The 26652-nt window shown below is 30.0% G+C and overlaps 1 protein-coding gene and 1 long non-coding RNA gene across 2 annotated transcripts; both read right to left on the reverse strand.

Moving 5' to 3' along the window:
* Window positions 1-1066: 1066 nt before the first annotated feature.
* On the reverse strand, window positions 1067-1690 carry LOC117933940 (transcription factor MYB30-like). The gene is made up of 4 exons (XM_034855524.1): window positions 1599-1690; window positions 1502-1515; window positions 1264-1411; window positions 1067-1178 (listed from the first exon to the last, which is right to left on the reverse strand). The coding sequence occupies exons 1-4, from the start codon at window positions 1688-1690 to the stop codon at window positions 1067-1069; spliced, it is 366 nt and encodes a 121-aa protein (XP_034711415.1).
* Window positions 1691-21816: 20126 nt separating this feature from the next.
* Window positions 21817-22344, reverse strand: LOC117932892. Its single transcript, XR_004654256.1, has 2 exons — window positions 22310-22344; window positions 21817-22162 (listed from the first exon to the last, which is right to left on the reverse strand). It is a non-coding gene; the product is annotated as an uncharacterized LOC117932892 (long non-coding RNA).
* Between the last annotated feature and the right edge of the window lie 4308 nt (window positions 22345-26652).

A 26652-nucleotide genomic window follows, 5' to 3' on the forward strand; every position in this document is an offset into this window, starting at 1 on the left:
TTGGAAAGTCCAAAAGTAGGCCATCGGTTTCAATCCTACCTTTTCTTTCACCTTTTTTCTTCCGTTTGTATCCGACATCCTACTCATCCGTTTGTATCTGACATCCTACTCTCCGTCGCATGAATATTTCCCCTCTAATTTCCACATGGACAAAAAGGACTAAGAGTTTGCTGTCAAACTAAGCTTTTTTAATAAATAAATAAATAAAAAATCATTCTCAATTTAATTTTAAAATATTCATCAGAGTAATCGCGTTTATGCATATCAGCATCTGCATATTATATTTTTTATGTTTTACTTTTTATTTTTACGATAAAACCATAATGACTACAAATTTAGTTCTAAAATTGAAATCATATTTACTAATTATGGTTTTATTATAAAAAAAATTGTAAATTAAAGTTTAAAGATTATTTTAATAAATATTTTGAAAAATAATCAAGATGTGAAATATAGATTTTTTAAATGATTACTTTTATGATAAACTCCCTCACACAAATTCTCACAAAATCAACTCTTTTCTCAAAATGGAAATTGAATTCTTACGAAGTTCTTCCCGGTTTCTTCAACCATCCACCAGGTATGCTATTTATGCCAATAATAGTACTAGTTTAGATGCAAAACATACACTACTTATCTATTTATTATTTTTTAAATCGAAAAGAATTCTACGTTTGATCACATTAATGGGTCTAATAACCCTTCAACATATACAAAACACAGCTTTATTATAAGATTCATGAACATGGAAGCCTGTGTGTCTATAGAACTTATGCATAATGACTAGTAGAAAGAGATGACTTCTCCAGTTGGCATGAACTCTCTCTCCAGTGAGGCTGAAAACGGTCCAAAAATCCAAGGCTCAAAAGTAATCTCCCCCGAAAGAGTGATGGATAATCTTATCATCGCTCGTAAGATATTCCCTGCAAATTCTGGGTATACTAATTCAGAAGTGGACCAAGAGTTGGCGATTTCTTGTGAGGCTGCAACCAGTGTACAGCTTGTGTTTGGATCATTATTGTGGTTGAGATGAAAGAGTTGTGTGGCATGTGGCTGATCCCCGGTGCTACTTTGTGCGTGTACTTCTCCCAATCTTCTTCTTCTTCAAATGGTTGTACAAGCGGTTCTTCACATCATTTTCGGTTCGCCCTGGAAGATGAGCTGCTATACTTGCCCAGCTGCAACACAACATAAAAACTCCTCAAATTGATCAAATTATCATATCATATGATAATGGAAAAGTGTGAGGATGATTCTCATTACCAATTCCCATAGAGCGACTGGAAGCAGATGATGGCGTCGTCTTCCTCTTGGGAGAAGTTCTCTCTCTTGACAGTAGGATCCAGATGGTTATTCCACCTCTCCGTACAACTCTTACCACTTCTGCTCAGCCCTGCCAGCGTTGCGATATCTGGCCGATGTAGATCGGGATTTCTGCTTATTCAAAGAGCATCCGTTCTTCTTCTTCGGTCCATCGCGGTCTCTGCTCCACTGATCTTACCATCATGGATTTTCCTGCAAAGATGGAAGAAATTAACCCAATAAAATTTTCATGAAATATACTACAAGAAAAATAGATACAATCACTGCTTAAAAACCAGGGAAGCGCCATTGAAAAGCAAGCTGTCAAGAGGAGATTCAGACCTTGAAGAAACAATGTGCTTGGCTGAGGTTGCTTCATAGTGGTCATGTGCTCAGGGAATTTTTATAGAAGAGAGTTGCTTTCATGTTATCAGTTTGAGACACACTGAAGCGAAATTTATAGAAGGGAGTTACAAACTGACGCCAAACTGACGCTAAGAGCATGGATTTGGCTCAAACTGACGCCAACCCTACATGGTTTTGAACATGCAGATACAAACATTTGAAAATCTTTGGTGGGCCACAAGAGGGAATTTTTAATAGAAGATATGTTCTGAGGTCAGATTAAGAGGACATGCAATCTGACGCCAACGGACTTATTTTAATCAATCAGATTTGTTCTTAGGATTTTTCTCTTAGTGATTAGTTATTATAAGTTGCATACTAGATTTGGGTATCCCTTAGAATTATTTCTCATACTAAATTTCCATAAAATATCACTTATTATAAGCTGCATATTAGAGTTGAATTTCCAGTATACCATCTTTCTCATCCAACAAGGCTTGTTAGAAGAAAATCTTTAACACCCAAATAATTAAATTATAATAGTGGTGGTATGGAACTGATAAGAGAGGAAAATTTCAAACTTAAAAGCAAACTCCTTTTGTCGTTTCTAGAAAAGCTAGCAGGCAAAAAAATGGTTAATTTCCTATCTCCAAACTGATTTTCAACTTTCCTTTCACAAGAAAAAATGGAGAAACTTAACACAAGGAGAAGATCAGTTCACATGTGGCAGTTTCCGAAGCTCTTGCGAATGGACGATATGACAAACCCCATCGAAGGAGACATGCGTGCGTTTAACTCAGTGTTGAGTTCAGAAATCTCTCTAGTCTTTTTCACTTTCATCATATCTGATTTGAGACTAACCCACCCTTCTTTCTCTCCGTTTTTGTTTGAAACCAAACGGACATGGACACAGTTTAGTGTCTTTAGTCATTTCATATAATATTTTGCACTACAAAAAGTTTGGTTCTATTAGGAGACAACCTATCTACTGCTTGGGATTCGTCGGAAATTTGTCGTATCTACTACTGTTTTTTTTCTTGATTTAAAAAACTGTTTTTAAGTTTAAAAAAAAAAAAAAAACACACAAAAAAAAAAAAAAACAATTTTTGGATAAGTTATTTTGATTTTGTGGAAACATTATAAATTCAATTTATATAATATTAGTTAAATTTAGTTCAAGTCTTACCAAAGATAAAAATAATTTTGTAATATTGAATAAATTAAAATATAAAAGTAAAACATGAAAAATAATATCATAATAATATCTTAAATTATAATTTTTTTTAAAAAAATACTATTTTAGTATATATTAGAAAAATATGGATATTATTAATATCTTAATAAAAGCATAATTGATTTTTTTTATTTAAAATGAATTTTAATTTTTTTAAATATGCAAAATAAACCAATTTTTCGTTACATGAACATAGTACTTAATTACAAAGATGGTATTCTAGAATACTTTGATTTAATATTAAATTAATTAGATTAAATTTTTAAATTCTAAATTATTTTTACAAATTAAAAGATTCATCAAAAAATTTAAATTATTAATTATATCTCACTCCTAATAAGAAAATTAAAAAATATAGTTGCATGTATAAGAGAAAAAGTAAAATCATTAGTCATAATTTATCGATTTTGGTTATTATTTTTTGAGGTGATTGAATCTAGTTTTAAATAATCTTTAAAAATTCTTAAACTCATTAATAATTTTAATACAAAGTGTCGTTTGATTTGAAGTTTATTTCTCTAGTGAGAAAACTTATAAAAATCTAATTATGTGCGAAAAGAAATAATAAAGTCATTATGAACTAATTTTTATCATAATTTTTTGTATTAATGAATCCGCTATTTGAGTTTCTAATTGTTGCTAAAAATTACTAACCTTATTAATGAATCAAATTCATTAAGTCTAATTTAATTTGGAGTTTATTTTCCTAATGAAAAAAAAAAACTCAAAAAAATATGATTCTATATAGAAGAAAAACAATATAGTAGTTATAGACCAATTTTTGGTATTGATTGGATCACTATTTGAACTTTAACTTACTTTTAAAAATTACTAAATCGTTAATAAATCCAGCACATTAAGTCTTATTTGATTTGAAATTTATTTGTCTAAAGAAAAAAATTGTAAAAATGTGATATATGCAACAAAAAAAGAAGCTAATCAAGTCATTTAAAATAAATTTTGCCCTATGATTTTCTAATTTTATTGATTTCTATGACTTTCTAATAGTACTAATTAAATTGGTTTTAGAGATTAAAATGATTTTTTAAAATTAATAATTATATGTATCTAATTTGATATGGAATTTATTTTCTTAATAAAAGTTTTAATGTAAACAATATTAATTCAAAAATATGAAAATAATACAATCCACATAAAGGTATATGATGTTTTAATATAGTTAGATCAAAATATAGGTATTGTTAGTCAGGTTATTTAAAATAAATATTGGTTTATGACTTTTTAATGTTATTGAGTTTCATGACGTTTTAATACTAATTGAATTAATTTTTGAGATTTCAATTATTTTTAAAAATTAATAAATTATATGTATTTAGTTTGATTTGGAATTTATTTACTTATGAAAATTTTAGACAAGTTAAAAGAAATTCAAAAAAGCACATGTAAATTAAAGGAATATCATATTTGAAGATTTTCAAAATCAATATTGGATCATGAAAAGAGAAGAAAAATAATCTCATATTCAATTTTATTTGGTTTTTATGATATTTTAAAATTTCTCAGACTTCGTTTTGCTTATAAAAATTGATGAAAATAATTTCTAATTATTCTTTGAAAACCGTTCTCTATTTACTTTGTTTTTAGAATTTAAAAATAAAGAATAATGATCAAACAGTATTATGAATTTTTAAAAATAGTTTCTTATTTTTAAGAATAAAAAAATTGATTTTTAATCACACAACTAAACAAGCTCTAATAGAATAATAGCTTTTACTAAATTAAAAGAATTTTAGAAAAACAATAAAAAAAAATGACTCTAAGAGCTCATTTGATAGTGATTTTAGGAAGCATTTCCAACATTTTTAACAATTGAAAATTTTTATCATTTAAGTGTTAAAAAATGCTAAAAAATGTTTCCTATAATCATTATCAAACATACTTTAAAGTGAGTTTGGAAGTGATTTTAGAAAGCATTTTTAGTATTTTTAACACTTAAATGATATTTTTTTTTTTAAGTATTATAAATATTAAAAGCGCTTTTTGGAATTACTATCAAACAGATTCTCTTGGATAGTAAATATGTTTGCTAATTAAGAGAAAAAATGGTGTGGCTTAAGGTGATGGTGATGAAACGATGAGGTAGTAAAAAATCATCCATAAGAGTTGAAAAGAATTGATTTTAAATCAAAAATAAATTTGACTAAAATTAGAATAAAATCTATTAATGAGAAAAATCTTGTTGACGGTGATCTTATAGTAAATCTAACTCCAAGGCTTAATTATGTGATCACTTAAAAAAATTAAATATTTTGAAATATGGTAACAATTTTGGCTACGCGAGTCTTTTGGAATTTATGAATAATTAAAAATGTTTTTTATTTACATTTTGAATTAATATAGTGAAGTAATGTCTAGCACATTTCCGTTTTTTATTAAAAAGAAAAAAACAAACCTACGATGGATGAAGTTTTATTAGTTTATTAATTGAATTTGATTCATTAAAATTTTTCAAAAATTAATTTTCAATTTTTAGAAAAGTAGTATTTTTAAGCCATTTAGATTTTTGTTTTTATATAATACTAAATAGTATATATCACTTAAAATTGTTTATCCACCTCACTGGGTAGTTCTCACCACACCTTTGCATTAGGGTGTAATTTCAGCAGGGTTAGCCCAATCTAATTAAGGCATATTTGGACAATTACTTTATGGTTGGACTTAAGCTAAGTATTATCAACTTGAATTCAATTTGGATTAAACTCAAGTCAAGATTTGAACAATTCAAGCATAACCCAAATATATATATATATATATAAGTTGTTATAAGTTGCATAATATAATTTGTTTGTATAAGAATCAATATTTTCTTTGCTTCCATATTATTATTATTATTATTATTATTATTATTCTTCTTATTATTATTATTATTATTCTTATTATTATTTGAGTTATAAACTCCTCATAATATAATTAAAACTATAAATGAAATAAAAAATTAATAATGTAAGAATGGTGGATTTATTTGTGATATTTAATTCCTTCAAATGGATGGTCACAAGTCATGGGTCTAACCGTTATAAGATGAATAATTTCATCGGTGAGTACAATAAGCCAACCATTATATTATGCAGAAATTAATGGGTCTCACTCTTCAACATAATACGAAACCCAGGTTCATCATAAGATGCATTCATGACCATGCAGCAAACTCAATGCTTATTCTCCAAATATTCCCATCTCTTCTACAACTCGAACTACTCCTCGCCAGCGTTGTCTGCCCTGCGATTTCTATCCAAGATAGAAGGCGATTTTTGGTTTGACATTCGGTTTTCCATTTGTTTATACATTCAATGAGCTTCTGGTCTTCTTCTTGGGTCCATGGCCGTGTCTCCGACCCACTCGCTCGCTGTGATATTTCCATTCGGGATTTCCCTGCAGAGATGGAAGAAATTAACACAATAAAGCTGCTTCCATGAAATATACTACAAGAAAACAAATAAATAAATACAATGACTGTAGAAAAAAAAAAAAACCAGGGAAGCCCTCCCCATTGAATAGCAAGCTGTGAAGAGAAGATTGACACCTTGAAGAAACAACGTGCTTGTTATCCAATGCTTGGCTGAGCTTGCTTCATAGTGGTCATATGAGGAGGCAAATTTATAGAAAGAGAGTTGCCTTCAGTTGATCAGTTTGAGGAGATAAACTGAAGCAGCATCTCATAGGATCCGCCGGGAGTTGCAGAGGCAACGTTCTTTGTTCTAAGAGCATGGATTGAGGTCAGATTGAGGAGATAAACTGACGCCAACGGACATGGTCACCTTTATCTTTCTCAGTCCCTGAGATTAGTCAAGGAAAATGAGTCAAGACAAAGTAATTTACAGTTTCGGATATAAAAGTTCGGTTCTAATGGGAGCTCATAAGCTACCAATCGCTTGGGATTTGATCGGAAATTTATCCTATGAAATATAATTCATTGTTCTCTGGTCAGATTGAGGAGATAAACTGACGCCAACGGATATGTTTTTGAACATGCAGCTACAGACATGTGAAATAAAATCTTTGGTGGACCACAAGAGGGAATTTTTAATAAGACATTTGTTTGGAGGTCAGATTGGGGAGATAAACTTGTGCCAACGGACATAGTTTAGTCTCTTAGATTTGTTCTTAGGATTTTTGTCGTAGTAATTAGTTATTATAAGTTGCATACTAGATTTGAACATCACTTTGAATTGTTTCTCCACCTCGTAGCTCTCACCACACCTCTGTTGAAGCCAGGCCAACTGGGAGTGATGCTTCTTCCTTCTTCCCTGCAAAAGATGTCCGGATAGGTTGTCCGGACACACCCTTCGAAGCTCAAGTCAGATGATTAAAGTCAACTCGAGAGATTGCCTTCTTTTTGGAGCTAAAGGAGTGTTGTATTGCACGCGTACCTTGATTTTGGGCTAGAGGAGGGCTTTTATAGTGCCTTGAACGATGTCACATCTGTGCTGAGGTGGCTTCTTGACTTTCGCAATCATGGTGATAGCACAGTTGATGATAGAACAATCATCACCCTTCAGGCGGCTGACAAGGATTGGTAGCAGGGATAACCTGAGGGTTCACTTTTCACCTCAGTCTGCAAGCAATATGGTGCAACGTGTAGTAGGTCGCCTGTGGAGACAGGGTGACGTCCCATCGAGCGTACTTTTGGCATGAGGAGAATGATTGCTCGTGGAAGTGGGTCAGGAAACCTATTCAGAATGCATCGCGCAGTCCTAGAGGAACACAATGTAACCAACTACTGATACTCATAGACCGGATTGGACATTCCAATCTAGTTATGCTCGTTCGAACAGAGATAGAAAGATGCCACGTGGAGCAAAGGTGGCCTGCCATGTGGCCACACGGGGAAGCCCCTACAACCTCAACACAATTGTTTGAGTGTTTCATAATAATTTTTGTGACATAAATTTATATTTATAACACACCTAAGTCATATTTAAGGACACTAACCCATAATATTTACCTGTAACAAATAGTTTTCTATATTATTTAGTCATTAATTTTATATGATTTTACAACCATATTTATTGGTGTGACAAATATATGGTTGATTGGTGAATATTAATTCAGTCATAAGAGTTCAAAAGTATACCATGAAGGCCTTGTTAGAGAGAAGTGGAGCAAACAACTTATAAGGATACAACCAAACAAATTGACTCTAGGGTTACAACTAGGGCTCTTTTAAACTTATGCCAATGGAGGAGAGTTAATTTTCTACCCTAATTTTCAATTTCGAGCAAGTGAGTTTTTTTAAATTTATGAATGATTAAAAATATTTTATTTAAAAAAAAAAATCTTGAACTCACTATTGACTCGATTCTCTCCATCCTAAACCTTATTTATTAAGGGTGAGACGAGTAGCCCAAAAAACTCACCCTATTATCATTCTTGAAAAGAAGGTAAAAGTAAGTGGAAACAAAAGTATTAAATATGGAATTAAAAAAAATTAAATTAAAAATAATGATAGTTAAAAAGTTTAAATGAAGCAATATCATACTTATTGGAACAAAATTAGAAGTCTATTTGTTAATTTGTACTTTTATAATTTTAAAAAATTAAAAGATAAAGGTATATAAAAATATTTGATTTTAAAACTTTATAAAAAATTGTAAAATAAAAAATTAACACTTGTAACTCGGCTATGTCCTATCCATGAACCATCGAAATTAGTAAAAGATTCTCGAAAAATGGATGAATTTTTTTTCTTTTAATTTTTTTTTAAATAAAAACATTAATTAGAACCATCTAGAATATTTATGAAAATTAAAAATACAATTTGAATATTTGTGTATTGTGTTATTTGCATGACTAAATTAGAAAAATGAGCTTCACGGCTTCAGAAATACTATGATATCTATTTTCTTTCTGTCTTTGACAATGCTCCATTTAGTTGTATTTTTCATGTCTCAATATCTACTCTAATGTCATGATAGTTATTTTACACTTCAAATATGGAAACTCAAAATATAAATGACTCAAACAAGTATCTTATATCAAAAAGTTATCAATTACTAAATTACCATATACAATAAATAAAAACCATTGTTAAAACTAAAAATCTTAAACAATTTAAATAGTCACTTCTTTTTTTAAAAAAAAAAGTCCCAACAAAGAATGATTTTCATTCTAACTACCACTTCTGGCCTAAACTAAGAGTACCTAAAAAATAATCAACAGGAAATGAGTTCAAACTCAAATAAGGAATATTGATGGATAAATTCATGAATAAAAGGTTTTCTATTATGAGTGAGTGTGTTTAGATTATTTGCATGTTGGGTTGGGAGAGGAAAAAAATATTAAAAATAAAAATTAGTACGAACTACTTTTGATAAACCATTATAGTGATTGGAGGGGATAATACAAATAAATATTTTTGAGAAATTTAATTTAAATAAATAAAAAAGAATAGGTTTTGGAAATATTTAATTTAAATAAATAAGGAAAAGGTTCTTTAAAAAAAACTAATTAACTTTGAGAATTCATTAATTAAATTGTTAATTTCAAATAGAATTTAATAAATGAAATAAGATTGTACTTTAATTAACTTAGCCATATATATATTCTTAGAAACAAATTGGGGAAATAGTTTTATATAAATTAGAAGCTCATTAATTTTACTTAAATAAGGAATAGATTACTTAAATTAATATTTATAATCATAAATAATAATATTAATATATAAAATTTTTTAAAATTGTCAAACTTATAATTTTTTTAGATAAATAGTAATAACAATTTTTTTTGTTATGTTAGGTGATGAGTAGATTCTTCAAGATTAATTTTTTTTTTTCAAGGTTTTTAAGTGCTTCTTTGAAGTAAGAGAAATTAATGTAAATTTGATAAAAGAAAATAATTTTCTTTTTATATGTTATTTTGAAATGTGTAAAATGTCATCTTCGTTTTTATGCATGAATCAAATATATTTTACATGAAAAATATGTTATAACTTTTTCTTTTGTTTATCACACAAAATATGGAGATATTATGTTTTTGTAAGTTTGAATAAATAAAACAAAGTGTTTGACTCTGATTTCTTTGGCCCTAATCAACGGGATATAATAGATGACCTTTCGGCCCTAATCAACGTGATATAAATGTTGAATTTTCAATCCTTGTCAACGGGATATAATAGTTAACTTTTACATTTCATGATGAGGAATGTAATTGACTTAGGCCTCAACCTCTTAGGGTTTGGTTAAAGGTTACTAGAACCAATAGTGTTTGGTTATGTCTACCTTAAAAGAAATAAATTTGAAATTAGTCATCTATTTGTAAAGTCTCACTTAACTAGACACCATTTGTTATTGGATAACCAAAGTAAAAATGTTTTAAATGTATTTGATTTGGATTTGATATAAATATGAAAATGTTTGGTTGAAAAGTTTTGAATGTACTAACATGTTTAACTCAAAAGTTTTTATAAAAATAATTATACGTTATATCTTCTATTTGCAATCATAATTGAAAATATTTAATCTATGAAATTGTATTAATATTCTTTATTATGCATTGAGGTCATTCCTCTTCATTGACAATTTTTCAAGTACTCTCGATTCGGGCGAGGAGTGATAATTAGGATAAGATTTTGGAATTATTAGGACTTTTTGTATAAACTCTTATTTTGGACATTGTTTAAATGTTAGAATTTAATTATTGTTAGTTATTGTTTAAGTTTGAAGTTGTTTGGACAATAGCCCTTTGGTTGATGTGTTAGTTTTAAACTTTTGTTCTACTACTCTGAATAAGAATTTGATAATAGGTAACTTCTAGTTACAAGATGAATGTTTAGGTCAATTTACATTTTGAGCTTTCAAGTTTGAAGTGTGAAATGATTGTCACACCCTTGGAACGGGTCTTGGGGCATGAAAGAGGGTATACTTCTAATGTATTTTGGGAATTACTTGCTTCACATGGAACTATTTACCACATATCTTATACCAACACACCATAGAAAAAAGTTGTCACTAAAAGGAAGCAAAAGCATATTGTTGAAATTCCTCATTCTTTTTTATTGTCTGCATGTATTCCTATTGAATTTTAGGAGGCAATAGCTTTTACTATAGTTCACTTAATTAATAAAATTCCCTAATCCCACACCTTTGGTTTGTCACATTTGAAAAGTTGCATGGCTATGCTCCCAATTACTCTTCGTTAAGAGTTTTTTGTTGTACTTACTTTGTTTTTCGTCCTTGTGCAAAGCGTAGCAAGTTATCTTCTCATTCTGTCATTTGTTTTTTCTAGGATATGATGAAAGTCAAAAGGGATATCGTTGCTTTGATTCAATTAATCATAAATTATATGTTTCTCATCATTTTTTCTTCTTTGAGCATATACTTTTATTTTTTATTCATGTTGAGTCTCATAATGTCTTTAAGTCTAAACTTATTCACATTGATCTTTTCTTGGATGATATAAATAGTTTTCATATTGTGGACCCCGCATTTCGGATCATGCGTTTCCCACTTGACAACGAGCTCGATTTTTATTTTTGAAATTTTGATTTTATTTGATTAAGAAAATGACTTGGAGTCGTCACTTATTTTTGTTTTATTTTTAAAAGGGTAAACAAAATAAGAAAGAAAAACCCTAAGTGTGACTCCTTATTTTGGAAAAAGTGGTCTACGGAAAACCGGATCGGGTTCAGGGGTCAGGTTACTTATCGGGAAGGTACGGTAAGGACCGTAGCACCCTTCTAAGTCCCTAAAGTCGGGTCTCTACTAATAAAATGAAGCAATCATGACAATTGATGAGGAAATCAATAATACTCAAAGTGATCATGCACACGTGAGAATCTAAACATGCATACCGAAAATGACCAGAGCGAATGTGGATGCATACCTGGGCAGTGATCCATGAAGCGCTATCAAGAAGTGAGGTTAGTGCACAATTAAAAAATAATGTCGAGCATGGATACCAAATGAATATCACTCGAAACAAAAATAACTGAATGAATAGGAAAGACAAAGAATGTACCTGAGTGACCGATTTACTTCAATGAAAACAAATGTTAGCAATTAAACACAGAATAATCGTGTGTGTATCATAGAATAGTGTAAGTCAATCACATATAGCAATCAAATCAATCAATCCTCCAATCGATCATAAAATCACATATGTGGGGCCCCCACCAAAACCCGATTGATCTTGCATGAATTAATCTCACAAATTCCATTATTTTGGAATTATGAAAATTCATTATTCTTGCTTATGTAAAACCAAGAAAAACATAAGGTTTGAGAATCGGAGTAGAATTAAAATTGTTCAAGTGAAAATTGGATTTTTGGAATTTATTTGAAAATTGGGACTTTGGGAATTAAATTTGAAAACTAGAATTTTGGGAATTAAATTTAAGAATTGGAATTTTGGGAATTAAATTTTGAAATAAATTAGAATTTGGGAAATTGGAACTTAAGTTCAAAAATTGAAATTTTGAGAAAAAATGTTTAAAAATGGAATTTTAAAATAAATAAATAAATAGAATGATAATAATAATGAGAATGATGATTAAATGAATAAGTGTAAATATTTGAATTTTTGAAATTGAAAATTAAATGCAGAAGTCGAAAATTTTGAATTGTCAATAGATGAAATTTTAAAGTGAATGAATAAAATAAATAAATGGAATGATAATAATATTAATGGAAATAATAATTAACCAAATGGACGTGAATAGTAGAATTTTTGAAATAGGAATTAAATTCGAAAATCGAAATTTTGAAGAATTACTTAAAAGTAGAATTTAGAAAAAATGAACTTGAGAATTACAACTTAAACAAATATTTGGTGGATGAGATTTTTTTTTAAAGAATTAGATTTTGAAATTGGAAATTTTTAGGAAATTATATCAGATTAGGAGTGAGAGTATGACTATTAGGAAGTTCCAAGTTATTTAAGAAAGAAACTAAATTATTAAAACATGAAAACGTGTAGGATAAAAAAAAAAAAAATGGGCATGCTTTGGATTGAGTGCAAAGGTGGCTGCCCATGTATGGTGTCCATAATTGTACTACTTTGACCAGCTGCTAGTGACATATATATATAGAATTGAAAGGAAAAAAAAAACCCACAGCATCTCTACTCTCACAAAATGCTGCACTGGTGGCGTGCTTGGACCATTCTGAGTATTTTTTTTATTTTTTTAAAAAAAGAGTGATCTTTCACAGACCACGAGACTTCCATCCTCCATAACAAAAGCAAAGCTCCAGCAAAATTGAGAAAACTTGAGAAGGAAATAAAATGGAGTGGAGACCTAGAGATTGAAAACAGAGTGAGATGACGAGAGGTTGAGGAAGGGTCCATCTGGTGCCCGGTTTCCTCAAGTAGGGAGATGCGAATTGATATGCAACGCGACGAGATGCCAAGAGCAGGGGAGTGGCGAAACAAAACAGAGCACAAACTAACGAAAGGAAAAATAAAGCAATGCCCCCCCTGTGCCTTCCTTCCTTCTCTCTTTATGGCGTTTCTCTGCAACTTTTCCCTCAAATCCCCCAGCTGCCCCCTCCTGCTACCCGTCCTTTCTCTTCTTCCCGATTTTCTTTTCCCCCCCAAAAGAAAAAAACCTCCATTTTTCCGCTCCGTCCTGCTCCCAACTGCTGCCCGAAATTCTCCAATGCCCTTTTGCCCCAAAAGTCCTCCTCCTTCTCCCTCAGATTTTTCTTTCCCAGCTGCTCTCCTCGGATCCCCCCCTCAGCTTTCTTCTTTCAAAACCTCTTTTCTTTCTCCTTTTCTCTCCAGTCGGTTCCTACCTTCTCGGGCAAGCCATCACCTACTTCCATGTTTCAGCAGTCAGCAGCATCGCTTCCTTCATCAGCAGCATGGCGTCTCTTGCAGCTGGTCCCACGCATGGAGAGGGGTCCCCCCCACACTTCTCGGGTGCTGCCAGCTCCTCTAATATATATAAAAAAAACTAAATACCCCTTGGCTCTTCAAAAGGGGGTCTACACATATAGATACTGATACTTTAGTTCTTGATCACCATGCTCCTTTCTCTCTTCATATGGCTACTCTAGCACATTTTGAGACTATGGATCCTCTTCTCCCACATTCTTTTCAGCATCAATTCATAAGTCTAATCGATTATCATATTTTTATTTATTCCTCTTATTCAAATTCTTTTGCATCATTTTTAGCTTCTATGATTGAGGAACTTTTTGCTTTTCATAAGATTAATACTTAGGGTTTGGTACCTTTACCACTTGGTAAGAATGCAATAGTCATTAGGTCTATAAAATCAAAACTAATTTTGACGGTTCAATTAAGCAGTACAAAGCCTGATTGGTTGCTAAGGGATTTTCTCAATAGTATGGTATGGATCATAAGGAAACTTCTACTTTTATTACAAAGATGATTGCAGTTTGTACTTTTATTATAATTACTTATGTACTTTGATCTCAGTTGGATGTTGAAAATGTCTTTTTGAATGGTGATCTTCAAGAAGAAGTCTATATGGTCCTCCCTCCTAGTGTTTCTCATAATCTTAGAGAAGTTTGCAAGCTTAAAAAAGTTTATACAATCTCAAACAAAGACATTGTGCTTGGTTTGCAAAGTTCTCTAATATGCTTATTTTTCTTGGCTTTGACCTAGCCATCATGATCCTACACTCTTTTTAAAGTGTTACACCTCTATTGGTTGTATTCTTCTTTTTCTATATGTTGATGACATAATTATTATAGGTGATGATGTTGATAAGATTATAGTGTTAGAATCATATTTGACTTCCCATTTTAAAATGAAGGATTTGGGCTCTATACAATACTTTTTGGGCATTGAGATAGTTTCTTCTCCAAAAGGTTATCTTCTTTCACAATCAAAGTACATAATTGATATTCTTGATCATGCTCACCTTATTGATACTACTCTTGAAGTTAATATTTAGTATTCTTCTTCTTATGGCAACCCCTTGCTAGAACCTACTTTATATTGTACTATTGTTGGCAACTTGGTATATCTCAGCATTACACGTTCGAACATTACTTATGTTGTTCATAATGTTAGTCAATTTGTTGCTTCTCCTACTACAATTCATTGAGTTGTTGTCTTTATGTTTTGTAGTATCTCCGAGGCACTATATTTCATAGTCTTTTATTTCCATCTACTTCTTTTTTAAGAGTTGCATGCATATTCTGATGTTGATTGAACCAGTGATCTTGAAGATCACAAGTCTACCACTAGATTTTATACATTTTTTTAGGGATTCCATTATTTCTTGGAAGAACAAAAACATACTATCATTTCTCGATCTTCCACAGAAGTTGAGTATCATATTATGGTATTTACCACCACTGAGATAGTTTGGTTATGTTGGTTACGTGTTGATATGGGTGTTTCTCTTTCTTGTCCTACTCCTATGTATTGTAACTACAAAAGTGCTATTCAAATTGCTCAAACTTGAAATGTGTACAATTTCAACATGTAAAAATTTTAATTTTTAATAAAATTAAGAGAAATTAATATAAATGATTAAATACAACTTTTCATGAAAAATGTATTTTATTTTATTTTTATTTTATATAAATTAAAACTTAAATATTTTAATAAAGTAAAATGTTAGAACAACAATCAAGTTTTTATGTTATATAATTAGAAATGTTAAATAATTTAACCAAAAAGAAAGTTAAAACTATGATCAATTTAGATCCATGAGCAAAAAACTAAAATTATTGTCATTAACTCTAATTTCCATATAAAAATTTAAAATTTATAAAAATATAAATAATAAAATAATATAACAATGTCATAAAATTTATAAAATAAATAAATATTTTATTTGGCAAAAATATAGAAAATCTTATGTTGTAAACTTTTAAACTTGTTCGTTATGTATTTATTTTTATATTAAATTTGTTCTCATTAATTATTTAATATTTATTATGTATTGTTATTTTGTCTTAAAAATATTCATAAATAATTAAAATCAATAAATATAGAATGATGAAACAGTGAAAAAAATCAAAATTAAAAAGATTTTATAAAATCAACACATTAAAAAACAAAAAAAAATGTGGACGTATTAACGAAGGAATAAAAAAAGAAAAATCATATGACATGGTTGATTATCACATGTCAATGTTTTTTAAAATAAAATAAAGAGACAACTCTTTGAGTTGTCGTGTGTAAATGAGAAAAGGAAAACATTTTAGAAGTTGTTGGGAGGAGAGGAGCTTTAGATAGTAATTTTGGAGTGCATATATATAGGATTATTTCTTTCAAAATATATGTACATTAAAAGTCAAAATTTAAACTTCAAGAAAAAAAAATTATATGGTGCATGATTATATGATGCCCACATAATTTCATGGCTAGTTTGCGTTTTTTTTTTTCTTTCCTTTTCTTTTTTTCATGTTTATATACTATTACGTGAGCGGAAACTTCGATGCTAACATCATTAATCAACAACACAATGATAAAAAAAATCAACACAAACGGTACATGACATTTTAATGTGGTTCGACAATCATGTCTTCATCCACGGATAAGAGATAATCATTCCAATATACAATAAAGAACATTATAAATTATAGAACCAGAATATTACAGATGACAAAACCAGAACATTACAGATGACAGAATCAGATACAATTATTGGGTTCTCAAAACATCTCATATTTTCCTACTCTTCGTATTCCTATCCTACCATGAACCCTCTTGCTTCACAGGGTACCTCTCGTTCTTCCTCACAGCTTTATTCACATCGTATAATTTTTATAGGTTCCTCACATCTCTATTCACCTCGTATAGTCTTTGTAGGCTCATCTCTATCTCATAACTTTTTCCCTTCATAATTTAAAATAGTTATAGAGATATTTATAGTAATCTTTCTTATTTTTATAAAAAAAATATAATATTACAATTATATATCAATTTAGAAATATTTTATATAATATTCTTTATAAAAAAAGAATTTATACTAATTAGAAATTTGAGACATTTTCTAATATATACTGTACTTTCCTTTTTGAGAAAATGATGATTTTGTGAGAATTTGTGTAAGGAGTTTATAAAAAAAGTGATCCTTTTTATAAAAAAAATATTTCATATCTAAATTGTTTTTCAAAATATTTATTAAAATAATCTTTTAACTTTATTTCATTATTTTTTTTTATAATAAAACCATAATCAGTAAATATCTTTCAATGTTAGCTAAAATCACAATCATCAATTATGATTTTGTTATAAAAAAATAATAATAATAACACGTAGATGTTGATACGGAAAGAATCGTAAGATTGGGTTTTTTTTAAAAAAAAAAAAAGAAGCTTAGTTTGGTATCAAACTCTGTGTTACCAAAACCTTTTTGTCCATATCGAGGAAGTCAAAGGGGAAGTATTCATGGGACGGTTGAGTAGGATGTCGGATACAAACGGAAGAAAAAGAGCTAAAGAAAAGGTGGGATTGAAACCGATGTTTGATGATTTTATATGATCTACTTTTGGACTTTCCAACTTTTTGAACCTTTTATGATTGAAAATTGAAATCGGAACATCAAAGTGTCTTTTCAAAGTGTCGTTGTTTCCTATTTTTATAGCAAAGATGGGCGCCCCTCTGCCCTCTCGCATGTTCGTTCCAATATCCTTTGTGTCAGTTTATCTCCTCCATCTGACCTGAGAACACAATTCCTAATAAAAATTCCCTCTTGTGGTGGTCCACCAAAGACTTTATTTCAAAAGTTCTGTAGCTGTATGTTGACGTCAGTTTATCTCCTCGATCTGACCTGAGAACACAATTCCTATTAAAAATTCCCTCTTGTGGTGGTCCACCAAAGACTTTATTTTAAAAGTTGTGTAGCTGTATGTTGACGTCAGTTTATCTCCTCTATCTGACCCAAGTCCATGCTCTTAAAACATACAAAGTTGCCTCTACAACCCGTGGCGGACCCCCTTGTCTCCAATGATTGAATTTCGAACTCTAACTGGCATAAAGGCATGTGTCCTCAATGAGATGGCTTCCGTTTATCTCCTCAAACGGATCATCAACCGAAGGCAACTCTCTTGTATAAATTTCCCTCCCAAAATCAACCACTATGAAGCAAGCTCAGCCAAGCATTGGATAACAATCACATTGTTTCTTCAAGGTCTCAATCTTCTCTTCAGAGCTTGCTATTCAATGGGGCTTCGCTGGTTTTAAAGCAGTAGTATGTTTGATGGAAAATTTATTGGGTTGATTTCTTCCATCTTTGCAGGGAAATCCATGATGGCAAGAGCAGAGGAGCAGAGACCGCGATGGACCGAAGAAGAAGACCATAAGCTCATTGAATGTAAAAGCAGAAATCCCCATCTATCTTGGCCAAATATCGCAATGCTGGCAGGGCTGGAGAGGAGTGGCAAGAGTTGTAGGGAGAGGTGGAATAACAGTTTGACGGAAGACAATACCCTGCAGTGGCTTCATGGGAATAGGTAATGGGAATCCTCATACTCATATTTTTCCATTATGATATGATAGTGTGGTCAGTTCGAGTTTGAGCTGGGCATTTATAGCAAAAAAATCATCTTCCAGGGCCGACCGCTGGAACAACCATGGGAAGAAGCTTGGGATAAGTAATCATCAGAATATTCCCAACCACAAAGCTCTTTCATCTGAACCAGAACATTTCAAACGCAAGCTCCATTCCTACACCCATTTCAGCCTCACAAGAACTCGCCAACCCTTGCTTCAGAAGCCTAGCTACCTAGAATTTCTTAAGGATGATGAGATTATCGATCACTCTGTCTAGGGAGATGAGCTTGAGTCTTTGATTGCCGAGTTTGGTTCTTTGATTCCCAACGTTAATCCAAAATTTCGGGGGAGATTACTTTGAGCCTTGGATTTCTGGACCGGTTTCAGCCTAGTGGAGAACGAGTTCATGCCAACTGAACAAGTCACCAGAAATCGGCAGAACTTTCCGATTATGAGACTAGCAGAGAATATATGTGTATGCTTCATGATCATGAACCCATCTTTTTGTATTATGTTGAAGGGTTAGAGCCATTAATGTAATGGTTGACTTATTGTGCTCATGGATGAAATTGTAATAAGAAATAGACAAGTAGTCCTTTTTTTCTTTTCTTTTTTTTTCTTAAAAAGAGGCCAGTCTGAGGAGAAAGGTGTCAACGATTCCTACTTTGGATATTATTATTTTCAATATTATTATTTAATATTATTTCATATTAGTATTATTATTTGATGTATTATAGTGAATAATTACTTATTATTAAAGAAATATGAAAGATATTTATATTAATATGTATTACATTCAATGTAATTGCAGTATAAATATAGTGTGGTTTGTCTATGTCTTCATATATAATTATAAAAAAATAAAATTAATTTAACAATTATGTTCCCCTCAAATCAAGAAATTAATATCATACTACTATTGTAATATCATTTAATAGGTTTGGTTTTAAAAATCGAAAATTATTTATTTAACTAATAAAATTATTTTAGTTTTATTTAATAGTGATTAATTAAAGTTTGATTGTTATTATTTATAATTTAAAATATGGTATTGAATCATGTTTTATGTTATAATTTAAATTAGAGACAAATAATTTAATAAATTAGTTATTATGAAAAATAAAAATGATATTTGTATTAATATTTTAATATTAACATTATAAATAACAAAGTGAATAATAATAATAATAATAATAAATAAAGGAAAAATAATTATAAAAAGAAAAGGTGAACAATAGAAAAAGAAAGCATAATTTTGATAATTTTTTATAATTAAATAGTTAAATATCCTAAAAACAATGTTTGTAAAACATTAACTTATAGCACAAAATTTTAACTTTTTATGTCCTTTTATAGGATTTACAACTTAGAAAACCTTGAAATATAATTTCTCCATGAAACAATCATCTTCCACTATTTCATCATTTCTTCAAAAAAAGACAATTCCTGGGGCTCACAATCTCTTCTCTCCTTCACGTTTCCCTCTTTTCTTTCTATCACTCACTCACGAGTTATTATTAAACTACTTTTTAATATAGAGGTTTTATGTTATATCTATTTTGTTTGATTACATACATATACATATTTACTAATTTTAACCACTTAGTTTTTTTTTTTTTTTTTTTTTTTTTTTTTTTTGAGTTATCTTAACTCTGTTCACTTTATGATCTTTGAAGTTGATATTAAAGAGTGAGGCATATGAGTCACAAAACTGCATTCCACTTATAGCTTTTGGTGTGGACCAACCAATGAAAAAAAAAAATTAAAATGCATATTCCCATCTTCCTTATATTCTATAAAAACAGGCGCTATAAAGCCACCAAGCCTTGGCTAACGATCACATTGATTCTTCATCAAGGTGGGAAACTTCAATCTTTGTTTGAGATTGAAACCTAACCACATTGTTCAAATGTTACGAGGTTTTCTTCCATCTTTCCAGGGAAATTGATGATGGCGCCATAGTAGAGGAGAGGTCAACAAAAGAAGAAGACCATAAACTCACTCTTTGTATGCTGACACATGCCTATATAAGTCGAAGAGATATCCCAGACCTTGCAGGGCTAGATAGAATTGGTGTCTTCAACTGTAGCCTCTCTTAGACTAAATAGGAAGTAAAAAATTAATCGGTTTGCTATGAACCCAAAAACAAAATGAAACTCCTAACATTTCTATGTCTTAAAAGGTTTGTTCTTTTCCTTCAACATTTTTAGAAAAGTAAAAGCAATTCAAACAATTAAGAAAAAAAGAATTGAAAGTGGGTGCTTGAGGATTAGGAAGACAGGGGAGTGTTGCAGTAGGGTCTGTTACATGCAAACCAAGTAATATGTATTTAAAACTACCACCTAAGGAAACAAGTAAAAACAACAAAAATATGTGTTTAGAAAATATCATATTTTCTATTTTCAAGAAAAGAATATTGTTTTTTATTTTTTTTATTTTCAAACACGTTTTGCTATTTTTTTTTTTTTAATTCTTAAAAACAGTTACAAACCCGTATATTACCTTAGCGTACATTCAAGCCTTTTAAATACATAAATTGCTTTTAATTGTAAGTATTGACAATTGATTGCTTTTATTTGGCCATGGAATACATCAAATTGACAATTGATTTATTCTTTCTTAATAGGTTTTGTTTTTTAATGATAATAAAAAGAATAGTTGAGTCGAGGACATATTTGGCAAATTGAAAATTATAAAGGAAAAAATGGTTTCCATACACTTATGCATATAAAAATAATTACAAAACATGAATTCTTTAAAAATAATTTAAGTTTCATATATGCACTTATCGGTCAAAGGTAGTACTTAAAATGGTCAAAAGTAGCATCTATATTATTAAAAGATAATGCTTAAATAAAAAATTATATGAAATGTTAATTATTTTTAAATAGCTATTTAAAATTCGTATTTTATAAATTTAATTTTCTATTTTATAGTGTTATTTCATATAAATGTATCAAAACATACTTTTTTTTTAACTATAAATAATAAAGAATATTTTTTTATTTACATTATGAAACAACGTACTTAAGTCATGTTAAACAAATGGTATTTGAAATTTTATAAATTTATTTCAACTGGTTGACCAAAATATTTCAAAAATCAATATTAAAAGTAATTTAAGCTATTTAGACTTTATTTTTTGTTGTTTATAATAATCAAAAGGCACTAATGGCTTTGGATTTTTTATCTTGAAAGTGGTTATAAGAATGGTGCTCTATACTCATTATCTCTTTTTCTTTTCTTTTATTTTCTTTCTTTTTTTTTTTTTTTTTTTTTTTTTTTGGAGCTATAAACTCTTTCATAATAATATTAAAACTATAAATAAATTTAAAAACTAATAATGTAAGAATGGTGGATTTATTTGCACTTGATTTATTTTATTTTTTATTGTATGCGAAATTACTTTTTAGTGTTTTTATGTCGTTCACAGTTGAGGTTTTATTTGTTATATTTCCTTCAAATGGATGGTCACAAGTCATGGATCTAACTCTTCAACATAATACAAAACACATGTTTATTATAAGATGAATAATTTCATCGGTGAGTACAATAAGCCAACCATTATATTATGCAGAAATTAATGGGTCTAACCCTTCATCATAAAACGAAGCCCAGGTTTATTATAACATGCATTCATGACCATGGAGCAATCTCAATGATTATTCTGCAAATGCTGTTCCCACCTCTCCCTACAACTCTTCTGACTCCTCCCCAGCCCTGCCAGCATTGCGATATGTGGCCAAGATAGATGGGGATTATTGGTTTTACATTCAATGAGCTTCTGGTCTTCTTCTTGGGTCCATGGCCTACTCGCTCGCTGTGATATTTCCATTCGGGATTTCCCTGCAGAGATGGAAGAAATTAACCCAATAAAGCTGCTTCCATGAAATATACTACAAGAAAACAAATAAAAATACAATGACTGTAGAAAAAAAAAAACCAGGGAAGCCCTCCCCATTGAATAGCAAGCTGTGAAGAGAAGATTGGGACCTTGAAGAAACAACGTGCTTGTTATCCAATGCTTGGCTGAGCTTGCTTCATAGTGGCCATATGAGGCAAATTTATAGAAAGAGAGTTGCCTTCAGTTGATCAGTTTGAGGAGATGAACTGAAGCAGCATCTCATAGGATCCGCCGGGAGTTGTAGAGGCAACGTTATTTGTTCTAAGAGCATGGATTGAGGTCAGATTGGGGAGATAAACTGACGCCAACGGACATGGTCACCTTTTGCTTTCTCAGTCCCTGAGATTAGTCAAGGAAAATGAGTCAAGACTGTAATCCGGTCAGATTAAGGAGATAAACTGACGCCAACGGACATGTTTTAGAACATGCAGCTACAGACAATTGAAATAAAATCTTTGGTGGACCACAAGAGGGAATTTTTATTAAGACATTTGTTTGGAGATCAGATTGAGGAGATAAACTTACGCCAACGGACATAGTTTAGTCTCTTAGATTTGTTCTTAGGATTTTCGTCGTAGTAATTAGTTATTATAAGTTGCATACTAGATTTGAACATCACTTTGAATTGTTTCTCCACCTCGTACCTCTCACCACTCCTCAACACAACTGTTTGAGTGTTTCATAATACTTTTTTGACATAAATTTATATTTATAACACACCTAAGTCATATTTAAGGACACTAACCCATAATATTTACCTGTAACAAATAGTTTTCTATATTGCTTAGTCATTAATTTTATATCATTTTACAACCATATTTATTGGTGTGACAAATATATGGTTGACTGGTGGATATTAATTCAGTCATAAGAGTTCAAAAGTATACCATGAAGGCCTTGTTAGAGAGAAGTGGAGCAAACAACTTATAAGGATACAACCAAACAAATTGACTCTAGGGTTACAACTAGGGCTCTTTTAAACTTACGCCAATGGAGGACGGTTAATTTTCTACCCTAATTTTCAATTTCAGGCATGTGAGGTTTTTAAAATTTATGAATGATTAAAAATATTTTGTTTTAAAAAAAATCTCGAACTCACTATTAACTTGATTCTCTTCATCCTAAATCTTATTTATTAAGGGTGGTGTTGGTGTTGTTCCCAACTAGAGTCAAGTCCGTCCAATTCCACTGGAGTCGGGCGGACTTCTTCACTTATGTGTGCTTCTTGAGGAGTCCGTCCAACTACACTAGAGTCAGACGGACTTCTTTCCTGCACAAAAAGATGTCCGGATGGGTGGTCCGGGCACTCCTCTCCGAAGTTTAAGTAAAACAAAGATAGCTTTAACTATTTTGTGGAAGAGAATGAGCGTCATATGTGCACGCGTACCTCGTTCGTGCTTTTTGAGGGGTTTATATAAAGCCGATGGCACCATCACTGTAGTACTGACTATGCATTCTAACCTTTCTGGTAATGATGATTGCTCTTAGGGCATTGGGCAATTATATCAGATAAGGGCGGCTGATGGATGCCATCTACTGGTGTGCCAAAATCTCGGACCATGTAGCTGATTGTCCATTTAGCCTGCCAATGTATGGGATTGTGTGTAACAATTAATTAGTATGGACTTTTGGGTGTAAATGGAGTCCCGTTCACCGCTTAGAAGTCAAGTGTCTGGGTCGACGCTTAAACATCAGGTGTGGTTAACCACTTATATTAGAAATCCTAATGACTTGATTGGATTGATTTACCCGTCTAAAAGGTCCAATTAGCATGGTTTGTTTGTCCTATCTGGCATTCTGGGAGTCCAGCCGACTCATTTGGCAATGTGGAAAAAGGAAACTTCTCACTTCTAGTATCAGACGGAGCTTATGCCCATCTAGAACAGGTGGTCCCCGACAAATTATGTGTTTGTTTTGGTCGGCCAAAGGGTCATGAATTTGAAAATGACACATGGAGGGAAACCCCTTCATTGGTGGGACGAGTAGCCAAAAAAACTCACCCTATCATCATTCTAGAAGAGAAAGTAAAAGTAAGTTGGAACAAAAGTATTAAATATGGAATTAAAAAAATTAAATTAAATTAAAATTAATGATAATGATAATTAAAATTTTTAAATGAAGCAATATCTTATTGGAACGAAATTAGAAGTCCATTTTTTAATTTGTACTTTTATAATTTAAAAAAAAATAAAAGATAAAGGTATATATAAATATTTGATTTTAAAACTTTATTAAAAAAATTGTAAAATAAAAAATTAACACTTGTAACTCATCTATGTTCTATCCATGAACCATTGAAATTAGTAAAAGATTCTCAAAAAATGGATGGATTTTTTTTCTTTTGATTTTTGTTTTTAAAAATAAAAACATTAATTAGAACCACCCAAAATATTTATGAAAATTAAAAATACAATTTGAATATTTGTGTATTATGTTATTTGTATGACTAAATTAGAAAAATGAGCTTCACAGCTTGGGAAATACTATGATATCTATTTTATTCCTGTCTTTCACAATGCTCCATTTAGTTGTATCTGTCATGTCCCAATATCTACTCTCAGGTCATGATAATTATTTTACACTTCAAACATGGAAACTCAAAATATGAATGACTCAAACAAGTGTCTCATATCAGAAAGTTATCAATTACTAAATTACCATATACAATAAATAAAAACTCAACTCCAAAAATAAAAGTTGAAACCATTGTTAAAACTAAAAATCTTAAACAATTTAAATAATCACTTAAAAAAAAAAAACATTCAAATAATAAGCCAAAATGAAACTCTAACAAAAAAATCCCAACATAGAATGATTTTTATTTTAATTACCACTGCTCACCTAAACTAAGAGTACCTAAAAAATAATCAATAAAAGAAAATGAGTTCAAACTCCAATAAGGAATATTGATATAAATTCATGAATAAAAGGTTTTCTATTATGAGCAAGGATGAAAATATCGGTAATCACAGATATATCGGTAATTCGATTTTACGGATATATCGGATATATCGGAGATATTTTTGGATATATCGGAGATATATCGGTGGATATTATTGGTAGGCTTAAAATTGTTAAAAACTCATGGAAATACAAGAAAAACCTCATAATAATATAATTAGAAGTATAATAGACATTTTAAAGTTATTTTATTGAAAATTTTGATATATGTATAACATGATTTATCATATTTGATAATAATATCGTATGCATCGATAAAAATATGAATTTTATAAGTATACATTTATTATTAAATTATACCTAATATTATGATATTTGATTATAATATGTCTAATTTTAAAATATATATTAGTATTAAAATATGATCCATTTAATTCAATTGTATTAAACAATATAAAATAAATAATGATATATATATAATTTTTTAATATTTAATTAATTATTAATGATATTAAAAACATTATGAAGAAAATTATATAATTTTTATATTTTTGGTAATTAATTAAAAGACTCTGCATTTAATTACAAAATAATTATAATTAATTTGCTCTTTAAAATATTCTTATATTTTCTTTATATAATGAGTTTGAGTATATATATATGGGTTGCATATTATTTAACAAAGGGCAATTAGCCCAGGTGGTATGTGGGTGAACCCCAAACCTTTTGGTTTGGGGTTCAAATCCTCTCGGCAGCAAGGAAGGAAATGGGTGGAGGCACTGTAGCAGATACACTGTAGCGCGGGTTGACTTTCGTTGACCCGCGTTGACCACGCGATATATCGTGAAAAGTCGCCGATTTCTCGCGATAAATCCCGAAATATCGTCGGACCGATATTTCTCCATGAAATATCGTGTCGAAATATCGCGATATTTTCTTCCCTGATTATGAGTGAGTGTGTTTAGATTATTTGCATGTTGGGTTGGGAGAGAAAAAAAAATAAAAAATAGTACGAACTACTTGTGATAAATAATTATAGTGATTGGAGGGAATAATGCAAATAAATATTTTTGAAAATTTTAATTTAAATAAATAAAAAGAATAGGTTTTGGAAAGATTTAATTTAAATAAATAAGTAAAAGGTTCCTTAAAAAAAAACCAATTAGCTTTGAGAATTCATTAATTAAATTGTTAAGTTCAAATGGAATTTATTAAATGAAATAAGATTGTACTTTAATTAAATTAGCTATATATATATATATATATATATATATATATATATATATATATATATATATATATATATTCTTAGAAACAAATTGGGGAAATAGTTTTATATAAATTAGAAGCTCATTAATTTTACTTAAATAAGGAATAGATTACTTAAATTAATATTTATAATCATAAATAATAATATTAATATATAAACTTTTTAGAATTGTCAAACTTATAGTTTTTTTAGATACATAGTAATAACAATTTTTTTTTGTTATGTTAGGTGAGGTGTAGATTCTTCAAGATTAATTTTTTT

This window comes from Vitis riparia, chromosome 16, assembly GCF_004353265.1.
Source record: "Vitis riparia cultivar Riparia Gloire de Montpellier isolate 1030 chromosome 16, EGFV_Vit.rip_1.0, whole genome shotgun sequence".
Classification (NCBI taxonomy): domain Eukaryota; kingdom Viridiplantae; phylum Streptophyta; class Magnoliopsida; order Vitales; family Vitaceae; genus Vitis; species Vitis riparia.